Source organism: Pteropus alecto, unplaced genomic scaffold (assembly GCF_000325575.1).
Source record: "Pteropus alecto unplaced genomic scaffold, ASM32557v1 scaffold110, whole genome shotgun sequence".
Lineage (NCBI taxonomy): Eukaryota > Metazoa > Chordata > Mammalia > Chiroptera > Pteropodidae > Pteropus > Pteropus alecto.
In genome coordinates this window covers 13,150,408-13,163,417 of record NW_006431920.1, presented here as the reverse complement: position 1 = coordinate 13,163,417, position 13,010 = coordinate 13,150,408, and the positions used below count along the sequence as shown (strand labels likewise).

General features: G+C 36.0%; 1 protein-coding gene across 1 annotated transcript in view; it reads right to left on the bottom strand.

Annotated features, from left to right (window-relative positions):
• The window catches only part of ABCA12 (ATP binding cassette subfamily A member 12), a 164,405-nt gene extending 153,095 nt beyond the window's left edge, over positions 1–11,310 (bottom strand). The window contains exon 1 of the mRNA XM_006906757.1: positions 11,016–11,310. Coding sequence (XP_006906819.1) covers positions 11,016–11,084 — 69 coding nt within the window. The 5' untranslated portion in view covers positions 11,085–11,310. The remainder of the gene's footprint in view (positions 1–11,015) is intronic.
• Positions 11,311–13,010: the final 1,700 nt, after the last annotated feature.

Sequence of the window (13,010 nt, the reverse complement as noted above, 5' to 3'; positions counted from 1 at the left end):
TAGATAGATAATAGATAGATAGATAGATAGATAGATAGATAGATAGATAGATAGATAGATGATAGATAGACCAACAGACAGACAGACAGACAGATGACAGATAGATATAAATAGATGGAGATAGCATCCCTTGCACTAGAGTGATTCATAGTTGGTTGAATTCAAAATGAATGATAGTAATTATTGTTATAATTTTTAAATTGCAATAGGGATTCCTTTGCCTAACTTTAAAAATAAATAAAAGTGAAACCTTTAGGATGAAGATTCTCCTTTACACTTCATGGAATCATAGTCTTGGAGAGTCTTAAGAAAACTTAGGATTTGATATATACTACAGTAATCATTTAAATAAGGTTTATATATTTATTATTACAATAAAAATTATTGAGCACCTACTGTGTACCAGGCACTGAGGATAGAGTAACATTTTCAGTCTTTTGAGAAAGGGAAACATCAAAAAAATTATAACCAAGTGTAATAGATAATGCTAAGACATAGGAAGTAAAGAGTATAGAAGGAAGATAATGCAAGGGAAGCTGAGTCTAAAACCTAAAAGATGGACAGGGTCAGGCAGAAGAAAAGATATATATGGTGGATGGAGTGTGAGAAGGAAGTGGGAGTCTTTTCAGCAGAGGAAACATATGGGCGAAAACCCACAGATGGGAAAGGAAGTGACATATTCCAGGAAAAGAATTAAGTCCAGAATGACTGGCGCATCAAGACTTAGGGAAAACATCTCTGCCTCTGCATATGGTTATCCAGCCTCTACTTGAATGCTTCTAGTGACCAGAAGTTCATTAGTTCACTAGTCTTCTTTATTATTGGACAATTCATATTGTCTGATTTTTTGCTCATATAAAGATGATATCTTCCTTCTTATGGATTAACACTCATTTCTCTTAGTTTGGCCTCCTCTTCCACCTGAAAATTCTATAAGTATTCAAAGTCCCCTTCCCTCCTGGGTACCAATACCAGTTCTGTCAGCAATTCCCTGTTTAATATGATTTCAAAATATCTTTCCCAGGATAAATTCTTGTTGTCAAGTGGTCTTCTTCTTATTAGTATCAGAATTCAATATAACACTCCAATTATCACCCCAAGTGATAATAGTCAATATTCATTGACTGCTTAGAATGTGTAAGACGCTATGTTAAACACTTAACGTGCATTATCTTATTTAATATAATCACCTTATTTCCTCTTGCAGGTGGGAAATTAGAATTTTAAAGAGAGTAAATGAGACTTCATTGCATCAGACACCAAATGATAGAGATGGTCTTTGAACCCAGAGTGTCTTTGAAACCCTAATTTTAGTACCTGCAGTTAACCATTAAGCTACGTAGCCAAACCACTACAGAACAGATTACTAGCTCTCTTTGATCACAATACTGTACTTCTATATTAGTTCAGACTATAAGAGCATTAAAAGTCATTTAAAGGTCATCCCGTAGCCTCAAATTATAACTTTTACTACAAACTTGAAAATAAAACTTGCCTAACCTTCCACAAATAAAATATACTGCTTCTTCGTTCCCCTTTTATTTTTACCTTTGTGCATTGTCCCATAAAGTCAAATATGACTATTACTTGATGGTGATAAGAGGATTCCGAGGTTCACATTCTGAAGTAAGAGCTTGGTACTTTAGATCTGGAATAAACCTTACTTCCACCCCCAAAACAAGGAAACAAAAGTGGCATGGAGTCCTCGGTTCGTTGGGTTTTCTGCTCTTTAACACTGCCATCCACACAAATAACTTATCTAGAAACTGGAATCAAGGAAATTTTTTGAAATCTGTACTTGTAGAGATTGTAATACATTTTGGAGATTGGTAAACTTTCTATAATGTACATGAAAACAACACATTTTTATTGGACTTTAAGCTAATTATGTCTCTATTGCTCTCATTGCTCTGAAACATCTTCATTTCATTTACTTTTCAGTAATTTACTAAACTAATGTGTATGTCTGTTATGTACCAAGCACCATAAACAACAGGTAGATTTAGTTTTTCTTTAACAGTTAAAAGGTGTTAAGGGAGTAAATGGTACAGGTCCAGAAGAAGTAAAAAGGGCCTGAAACATCTGGGCATGTAGTTGAATGAACTGTATAAGGCCTAGTGTATCTTAATATAATTTAGAATTCTAAATTTGAGGATTAGAGTTTAATCCTAAATTGTTTGAATCAAAAATATTAATTTAATATATAGACTGACCTGCTCTAAAATTTTGAAGCTAAGTCTTCCTCTTTCTCTAGCTACTCTGAGGGGAAGTTATATGAGCAAGGTGCGAGTTGGGGGGAAAGTGTCAAACTTGATCCAAAGTGTTAGAAGTTTATCAAGTTGTGGGAAAGTCTGTGATAGAAAAAAATAGTTCTATCATCAACTGAGCTAAAGTGTGATCCACTAGATAATAAGTTACAACAGAAAATAAACAGCCAAAGTTAATTTTCCTTCTTCAGGTCGTAAGTCTGGAATTAGATTCTATTTCTATAGACATTTGAAATCACTCTGTGATATGCCTATTTAGAACCCATCTTCTTAATGAAAGATAAACTCTTATCTTACACTATCTAGTCTTTAAGCCTGCAGTCTCTTTGCTGCCCCAGAACTCTGTTTCCTGTCATTAACTAACATCTCATTAGGTGAGCCTCCCTGTTGTTAACCATCTCCAGTGGAATGTATCTTCATTTTTCCATTATTTTTAGAGTTAAATTACAAACCCAGCAGGATAGCAACTGCATCTAATTGATTTTCACTATTACCTAACATTTCTGTTAGTGCTTAATGTATTTTTTCACACTCTTTTAGCATTCATTTTTGCAATTGAGAAAAATGATATAAATGGAGCCACTTCAAAATGGAGTCAGGGCCACCATTCCAGAGAAATGGCCTCGTACACCTTGAACGTTTGAAATGTTTGACTTTAGCAAAATTATGTTTGTCTGGGGCAGAGCAACATTGTCTTCCAAATAACTGTTTGTAGAGCTAACAGGAAATTGAACATCCTGCCACAAGGACTAAAAATTAAAAACATTCTTTAGAATCAGTAAACAGCCATGTAGAGATGAAGAAAAACTTAGCTATTAGTAGCAATAGAAATTCCTTCCTTTTATTCATGTAATTATTTCCCTTCCCTTTCTCATAAATATCCCTTGCCTTTACCCTGTAATCAAAACACAATTTGGGTTTTGGCCTAAATCAGGGCTTCCAGAATCTGTGATCTCAAATAAATGCTCGTTGCCTCACACCGTGGCTTTTTATTTTTAGGTTAACAAATATGGTGTCAGAATCAGGACCTGAGGCAGACCTTACCATCACAGACTAGAGTTCCCTGGGACCTGGTAAGGTATCCACACAAGCTGCTTCCATGGACCACACACTCTTCTCAATGGTGAGTCCTCTCAGGCTTCTGACCTCCATCCTTTTTGGCTGAGGTCAGTGACTTTCTCTGAAATCAGAAGGGATTTTTCTCAGGGAAGCACTGCCCTGGGGACAATTGTTCCATTGCCAGCATGGCTACTGCCACAGGAGCTTGCTATCACATGAGGAATTTTCCTCAGATAGGGTTTCTTTCATGCTCGTAAGAAGTTCTCTGGGGGGTGAGCAGATCACAAGGATTTTTTTTTCCCCCTGGTAGGTGGGTACGCATTTTTGTTACACGCTCTTTTGTTTCTTTTCTTTGTTTCTGTTGTTTGTCATAAGAAAGTGATTTCAAAGGGAATGACACAAGCATAAAGCCTTTAAACCATTGTCTGGGCTCGCCCCCACAAACTGACAGTTTTTGTAGATCTCACCAGACCAGTATCTATTTAAACAAACTTTACTGTGGGTTAAATGCACATGAAGTAAAAGCCATTGCTAAGGGAATCTTGGAAGCCAAAACGGCAAAATTAGTAGACACGAGTAGAATATTTAAGAAACAGAAGGGCACTCGGCACTTCAAATAAAAGCACCTGTGGTAAGAAGGTCACGGAATGGGTTAGACTGATATTATTAGGTCACCCACTGACCTCAAGAAAATTTTGGTGCGACAAGATACTCTATAGAAGATTACGCAATGCTTAGCCGCATGGCACATGCCTCTTAGGTATTCGTGCTCGGAGAGACTCAAGGCTTAGCGAAAGCTGTTAATGTGCATATAATAAGAAACCAGATGAAGTTTCTCCGATAGTCTTGAGATTTTGGCTTTCAATCTATAAGAATACTCTCTTTGGTCTCTGCCATCTAGAACATGCAGAATTTGGCATTCAATGGCAGCCAGTGAAATTGACTGGGAATTTGGGGCAGCTGTATCCAGTAGGTGAGAAGAACAAGAAATATTTGGGATTGTGACTGCCATCTCTGTCTTTTTGCCCAATGTACCAGCTCTCAGGGGAATTTTTAACAGGGGACTTTCATCCTCTAAAAGTTCTCAAGAAGTCTCTTCCTCAGAAACTCCCCAGATTATATGTACAAATATTTTGGTCCCTCTTTTATGGCTTTGTAAAATGGACTAACTTAGCCAAAATAATTTAAAACTCTATAGGCCATTCTGGCGAAAAATTGTTTTAGATAAGTCAACCTAAAGCTCTGCCCCACCCCCGACCCGCTAAAAGAGAGGATTCCCACCTCTCTCAGAGATACTGTAATGCACTCTTTGAACCATATGAAGAAGCTTCCAAGAGACAAAATGACTTCAGAGATAACCCTAACAGAATGCTAAAAAAACTTTAGCCATCTGAGCAGGCAACCTTATCTTAGGCACTTAAAGGCAAGAATCTCCATTAAGATTTCAATTTATTTTATTATTGTTATTTTATTTATTTTTTACTGTTTGCCCCACCTGAAACCTTACAAAATATTTTAAAGAATTTAAAAACACTATGATCAGAAATTTGGCAGAATCAAAAGCTGATATTCTAAGTCTGATAGAAAATTTAGGCCTCCTCAGCTATTTCTCAGGCCCTTCCATATATAACCAGGAAATAGATCAGGTGGAAGCCAGTGTTCAAGAGCTAACAACTTTGTCTTTTAAATCTCTACAAGATTAGAAATGTAAACATAGTTTCCCAATGGCCTGGGACTAAGCCAAGTTAATTCCATCAGTAGAACCTGAAACTAAAAGTGGCGGGGAAGCGGGGCAGATAAGACAGTTGAGATTTTTTTAAAAGCACAAGCAAGCTGAAAAGGCTTCCTTGATTTTTGAGTCTTTGTTTTTTACAGACAGTTATTGTCTTACTCTAATGCTTTTACATATGTGCTTCAACTTCAAAAAGAAATCATGGAGAGTACCCTAGAATACAGCATCCTAATAACTTTCAGATCACACCACTCAACTGGGGAAGAATCTACAGAACTCTAAGGAAAATGAGATTCATAAAAAGGACAAAAATCAACAAGAATTAATTACATGGGGATTAAATGATGAAGATGATTATAATTTTTGTCTCTTTGTTTAAATATTACTGATTTTTTTTATGTTTTGTTTCTCCAAATTTAAGAAAACATTTTCTTTTCTTAAGCTACCCATAAATTAAAGCAATTTGATGAATTATACCTTTGTGAGCATAATTTATATATTTATCTTTTTCTCCCTACCTGATCCTTCCAGAATTGAAAAACTCTTAATAAGTGAGTATTCCTATTTTCATGGCAGTATAGTTATTCACATAAGTTCAATAAGAATCTGTTCTTGTAACAGGATACAGTTGAAAACATTGGTTATATTACCAAGGCTTTGACTGAAATGTCATGTTTGAGAGAGACATACATAAACTCAGATATGATGAGACATCTTTAAAGAAATAAAATTAACTTATGGAAGTCAACAAAGCCTCCTGGGAAAAATCGGCCTGGTACCTTGTATATAGGGATCTGGCAGACACAAGAGCCTCAGGATATTTTGGGAACCTCAAGAAGAAAGGAATTAACCCAAATCTAAAGGTACCGCAAGTGAAGTCTGATGGCAAGTATTTGGCTTGGACTTTTAGCTTCAAGAGGCTATTAAAAGTTCAATCTGGAGATTTCTTAAGAAAGATTCCAGCAAAGCAGATTTAAATGAGCCTATATGATCAATTGCTATACTTGATACATTTATGTAGATGATCAGGCCAAGTTCATTAAAACTAGACTTAATTATAGTAAAACTAATTTGCTTGCAAAATATCTTTGGTAAAAATGAAGATAATTGTAGAGAGAGGAAAAAAATTATGTTTTAATGGAAACTATAATACACACTTACGGATATTACTTCTGTTAATTGTCTTTGAGGTTTTGTTCTCTACCTATAAACTGAATTAAATCCTGAATTCTTCTAGTCTCCTCAAATATTTGGCTACAAGTCTCCAAACTAGCGTTTCCAATTTTTCTTCCACTTTTGACTTGGAATCACTGAGAACTAAAGCTGCCATTTTCCCCAAAGCCCTGGAAACTAAATGTAAATGACCTTGATATGAGCTTCACAGAAATCACCACACATTCTCGTGCTTTGACAATCTTCATGCTGATGTTGTGTAAGCCACTTGGAACGTTTACCTGAACAATCGATGACATCATTAGAGACATTTCAAACTGCAAAAGATGCTTCAATCTTGACATCTAAAATTTTTCTTGACTGGCTGCCCCTTAGGCTCAGACACTGGTTTCTTACCATTAACCTTTGTTTATCTTTTGTTTCTATAGAAATGTCTCATTAAATACTGGATTGTTTGCACCACAGGTCTACCCCTGGCAAAGTAGAGACAGAACTAGGTCAAATCTGGGCACAGAGCAAAGGGCTAAATACATTGCCCGCTGGCACATAATGGTCCTTGACCTTGTTAGCTGGCTACCTTCAAGCATTGCCTTCTACTCAGGTCTCTTCTCCAAATTGGACTTAGTATTTTGCTTATCATTATAGAAATTCTTGTTATAGAATTTTATCTCCTTTACATAGCTCAATGTTATAAAGACACACTTGGATAACGGTTGCTCAGAGCTTTGAGATAATCACTAAAGCCTATGCGACTTCATATAAAAAAAAAACCTCAGGTAACTGAAGGTATTTGCCCTAAAAAAACATGATATTAAGGCTTTCCTCTGTTCTGGTGCTCTTGTTGCTTAAACATGGCCTAAGTCTCGTAAGGAAACCACTTTCCCTCTTACATGGGACATGATATACTGGGAATGAGCCTTCCCAGTGACAGATCAATGAAGCTTTAAACGACTGATCAGTGTTGCTCTCCAACTGTTGATCAGAGATGCTTTCAAGGAAAAATCTCAATCAAAAGGGGGAAATAAGAAAAACAATGATGTAAGTGGAGTCATTTCAAAATAGAGTCAGAGCCACCATCCCCAAGAAAAGGCCTTGCATGTCTTGCTCCTTGAACTTTTGGAAAGTTTGACTTGGGCCAAATAAACTTTGAATTGGGCCAGATAAACTATGAACTGTTTGCAGAGCTAACAGGAAAGCACATCCTGATCAAAAACTGAAGATTAAAGACTTTTAGAATCAATAAATAGCTATGTAGAGCACATGAATAACTTCGCTTACTAGCACCAGTAGAAATTTCTTCTATTCATGTAATTATTTTCCTTCCTTCTCTCACAAAAACTCCTTGCCTTCACCCCAGAACACTATTTGGGTTTCTGCCTAAATCATTGTTTCTCAAATAGCTATTCTTTGAGCTCAAACATTGTTGCCTCTCAATTTGGCTTTTTATTTTTTAGGTTAAAATGATGTAATTGAGAATTGATATTATCACTAATATTTTTTTAAAAAGCAATGTCTAGGGCTTCCTTAGCAAATACGATCTCTTTGTTGGTGAGCTGAACTCTGAGCAAGAATCAGAGAAATATTAGGAAAGGAAACTCAACTCAGGAAGTAATAGAAAGAATAAATCTACTTTGGGAGAAATCTGTTCTGAGTCCTTAAATTCACTGTGTGACCTTAAACAAATCCCTTGAACTCTCTGAAACCCTATGAAATTAAAACAGATAATCCAAAATAGTCAAGAATTCTGATATTTGATTTTATGAGAGAGAGAGAGAAAGAGAGAGAGAGAGAGAGAGAGAGAGAGAGAGAGAGAGAGAGAGAGAGACTTATCTAAGAACAATTTTGAGGAAAGTCACCTATAAAATTCAAGATCTGTCTTCCTTTTTTTGCAGCCAAACTCGACATTTAATTTATCCCATTGTCATTCTATTTCTTAGACTGTATGGATGTTTGAAATTCTTTTCTCACTTTCTATTGTAGTATATATGTTTTATGACGTGTTTCCTCAGTAATCTCCCACTCTAATATTTTCACTATATCTTTTTTTTTCTTTTTTTATTCTTTCTTATATTTAATTTGTTTTTCCATTACTAGATTCCTAACTTTTTCCTTTGTAGATTTCTCTTCTCACTACCTTGCTGTGTGATAGATTTGACAACAGACTGGAGGAGAATATCATTGTGAGGATGCTAGCATTTTTTCTTTGACATTCAGTAAGGCCTATACATTTTCAAAGTCACACATGCTAATTTCTATTTTCCTTGGTATAAATATATTTTTTTAAGGCACCATGTTTAGAAAAATCACAAAGATAGAGTAAAATACTTGCATTTTAAATTATCACATGACAGATGGCAAAGTCCAGTTCCTACATAAAGACTATATATTCTCCTAAAATATATATACACCTGTTTTTCACATTCTCTGTCTTCTAATTTGTCTATATTTTCTCTGTTCAAAATTTTCTTTTATTTCATCTCCTTTTAGATCTTTAATCTTAACTGTTCAACCTCCTGATTTTCTTTTTCTTTTTTCTCTTAAGTAACTCTGGCACGTGGATATCCTAACCACCTGTGTCCTGAAGTCTTTCTTCCAATATCCAGGTACAGGGCTAGCCCCAGGCAAAACTATGAAGAAAGATGCTTCTCTTTGTCTTCTTGCCCATCTGTTAGAATTGTCTTTCCTTCCCCTTTTGGCACTACTATGTTCTAAAGGTCTCTCGTGTCCTTCTAGTTGGTCATTAAGGATTTAGGTGAGTTTTCTATTTTATCCCAAATTCCGGACTTTTTCTGATCTCTCTTCCTGCAACAAAGACCTCTGTTTTTGGTCTCATTCTCTCAAGGTGCACTTAACTTCTATATGATTTGATGTTTCAGAATGAACTAATCGCTTATGTATTATCTTGCCCTAGGCAAAAGTATAATTACCAGGGTTTTTTTTTTTAGGGATTTGGTCTAAGTAGGAATAATATAAGATATCACAGTATAAACATTTTAGCATACCTAACTTACATCCCCTCCAAATATGCCATGTCCAGCAGAAATTGACTAAAACTGAGAAAAACTCTAAAAGCAGAACATTGATATACCACTACTTTATAGATGAGGAAGAAAAATATATTAAAGTTTCAAAGGATAAAATTTCTCAATGAATAATTTTATTCACTTGAAGGTTTTTTAAATTTTTAGATAAAATGGAATTGTAAGGAAAATATATAACCTGAACATTCTATCAGCAATAATTGATGTTTTTATTTCCTCTATGCTTTTATTTTTAACTATTGTGTTTTTACCACTGAAGAACTTTGCTATATATAAATTTCTTCTTCTCTCCCATAATCCCTTCTCCTGGATTTCTTTTCATCTTTACATTGAGTACAATATGATATGCACATTGTCCTAAATCCCTTTGTAATCTACTTGCCAAAGGTTTCACCATTTTTAAAGAAGTTTGAAATACGTGAGCACATTTGGATCTAACTACCCTATGAGATGGATATGGTAGATTTCATGCCTATTTTAGAAGTGAGAAATGGTGATTTGCTACTCAAGTCTTGTAGCTGGTAAGGAACAAAACCAAGAACCCAGCTCTTATCTTCTGACCATATCTACGTACCCAGACTCTCTCCCTACTGAATTCCACACAAAGTCTACCATGGGATAAATATGGCAAGTTTTACTTTTGTGCTGTTTTCAGTTTAAAAAACAATAAAATAAAAATAGCAATAGTTTAAAATTTTATGTTCAAACCTCACACCCATGCAATCACATAATGCTTTATGATTTAAAATCCTACCCACCAAATTCACAAAGATAAGTGAACATTTACTTCTTCCTCTTAATATATATATACACCAGAACACTTATGAAAGTTGTCAGGCACTGTAAGCAAACATAGAGTGAGATAATGTGCACAGATAAAACGTTGGTTTATAAGACTCATGCTATTTGCATAATATTTATATTATTTATTTAAGGCTAGGAATTACCATTCTAAAATAAAGGATATTGAGTGCTTTTTTGGATTCTTCTGGTTTTCAAACACTTTTTTACAGAAGCCAGTTCCTTTCTCAGTCTCCCATGGCCCTATCTGGTGAGGATCTAATAGCTGGCTTTGTAATTTAAAAGCAAACGTGAATGTAAGGGCACAAAAAAGATGTAATGAGCAGAATAGACAGACTGTAGCAGGAAAATTAAGTAATTCAGCAACAGTCTGGAAACATGGCATATACACTGGCTCTTGTTTGGCATTTCTAGTAAATAATTTTTAGATGCTAAAATTTCTTAGAAGCTTTTCTGTACCAACAGCCTTCAAACTATTCCCTTTCCACATCTTACTTTTCAACCAAGTTTTCTATTGCTTTTAGTTTTCAAGTATATTTCTCTCGCATTTATTGTACCTTCTATCCGGTTTTTCTTTCCTGCATCTCATTTTTAACTAAATTCATCAAGGAAATTTCTGAAAGCACCTGGGCCAGAAACCTAAAACTCAACACGAGTTCCAAATTCGACCGGGAATAAGACACATCCTTTTCTGTGCTCTGGGCATATCCTGGTTTACTGTTTTAATTTACTGAAATCAAAAGGCTGCTTTAGGGGCAAGTTCAGACTTGCCCTATTAGCTAGAAGACAGATGCAGCGATGATTTCTAAATATCTTATTGCCTGCTCTGAAATTTGCCTTAAAACTGTTCTTTTTCCCTCTCATTAACATCACATTGTAGGATTGCTTGGAGCATTGCCCGTGCCCTACTCCCACCCCCCACCCCCTTATTTTTTTACTCACCGGCTGCCTTTTGACACCTAGCCAATTTTTCCAGACCAGGACCCGAAGCTGGTGAAACTGGGAAGCCATCCTTCAAGCAGCACAAACAAGAGAATTTCTCTTTTTTCCTTCACCCCTCAAAAGAAGAATTGGTCTAACTTGCTGTGTGTCAACGGATCAGAAAAGCCTTTTCACGGCATAGCTTTTGTGACAGCTGGGGTAAGAAACCCACAGATTTTCTCTTCCACTGATCTTCTTTTCCTTTGCAAAGATTGGTTTAATTCTTGCCCAAGAAGCACTTCTCAACCAACTCTTCCTCCCAAACAAGTACCCCAACCAGTATCTTCCAGTGGCTTTTGCTTATTTTAAAATAACATCCGGTTGCTGCTTGTTGCGTGAAGTCCAAACTCAAGAGAGAATGAATATCATTCAGATAATGCCCCACTGTAAAAAAAAAAAAAAAAAAATCCAAACCTACACCTCCTACTCTCCATGAAATTAACTGCCTATCCACACCTCCTAAAAGGTGTCACCTGAACTGAACACGTCATGAGGAATTAGGTGGGACCCTTGCCAGGCCAGTAGGACTTGTCTTACGTTCTCTCGCCTTCTTTACTACATAGTGCCTGCTCTAGCAGAGGCAGGGCACAAGGAGCATTTTATAGACTCTAGCTCAGTGACTCTTATAAATAGTTAAAGTGTCATTAAGATTTTTTTTTTTTTAAGTCAGTAAGGCCAGAGCTCAGTTGAAAAACTCCGAACCTCGGCCCATATGGAGAAGGTCTCGTGTTCATCCTAAAGTTGAGTTGAATGTTTTGATTTGACAGGGGGGTGGGTGGGGAGTGACTATGATGGTGAGGCCTCACTTTCTATCACAATTTATTAGGTTAAGCAAAATGCAAAAAAAAAAAAAAAAAATGAAAATAAAACGTAGCTATAGGTAACATAAACAACATACAATGAATTCTCATTTTGGAAGGTACATTCATGCATCTGTTGGGTACATTCACACATCTGTTATAGGAAAGCTATATTGTTTCAGGCTTTTATGGTTAAAGGAAACATAGGCTAAGTAATTTAAAGGTTAAAGGAAACATAGGCTAAGTAATTTTAATTGTGATTTAAGGGTATGTTTAATGGAGAAGTCTGTCATGAAGACTTCTAGAAGTAATGTTGCTTACACACCTTAATGACAACCCATTCCCTCTGATACTCAATGACTCCACTATCTGTCTCCAGCTAATTTTCTAATCTCATCTTCCAATAGTCTATTACAAATGCTTGACCACCTGCCAAACTGGTATATATTACAATATGCAAATATAACCTGTGCTTTCTTGTGTCTGACTTGTTCATGATACTCCCTCTACCTAAGATGCACTCCTCCCTCTCTAAAGCTCCTACCTCTCAAAATTATTCCCAAATTGGCATCTTCCATGAAGTCTTTTTAAATATACTAACTGCATAAGATATCTCTTTATGAATCCAGCATAATTCTTTGTTTCTATCTCTCTCAAGGAACTTATATCTTTGCCTTATATTATTTTTTATGTCTTATTTTTCCCACTAGATTGCAAATTTTTTGAGAGCCTGGACTATTTTATATCACAATACTTCATACATGATCAGTGCTCAAAAACTGCTGCTGAATTTAATTGAATAGACTATTTGAGCCAAAGCTGGTGAAGCTCCCTTTCGATCCTCATACTTTTCCAGTACTCTAATTATGAAATTAGTTAAAATAATATTTGAGTTCTTTCTTCACACCTGGAGCCAGTGTGCCTCTTCCTGGTCCCCCATGTTCAGCTTCCTGGTCCTCATGCCAACTCTGCACTGTTGATGGCAGCCAGCCTGGGGCTGACTGGAGCCATGCTGACACATGCCCATTGCTTCAACTTTGGCTCCATCCCTACGATGATGAGTCCAGTCCTCATGAGACAGTCCTGAATATCTAGAATTTGACCTTTCAATTGTTCTCTGGATGATGTTAAAGATAAAGTGTTCTTCAAACAGCTG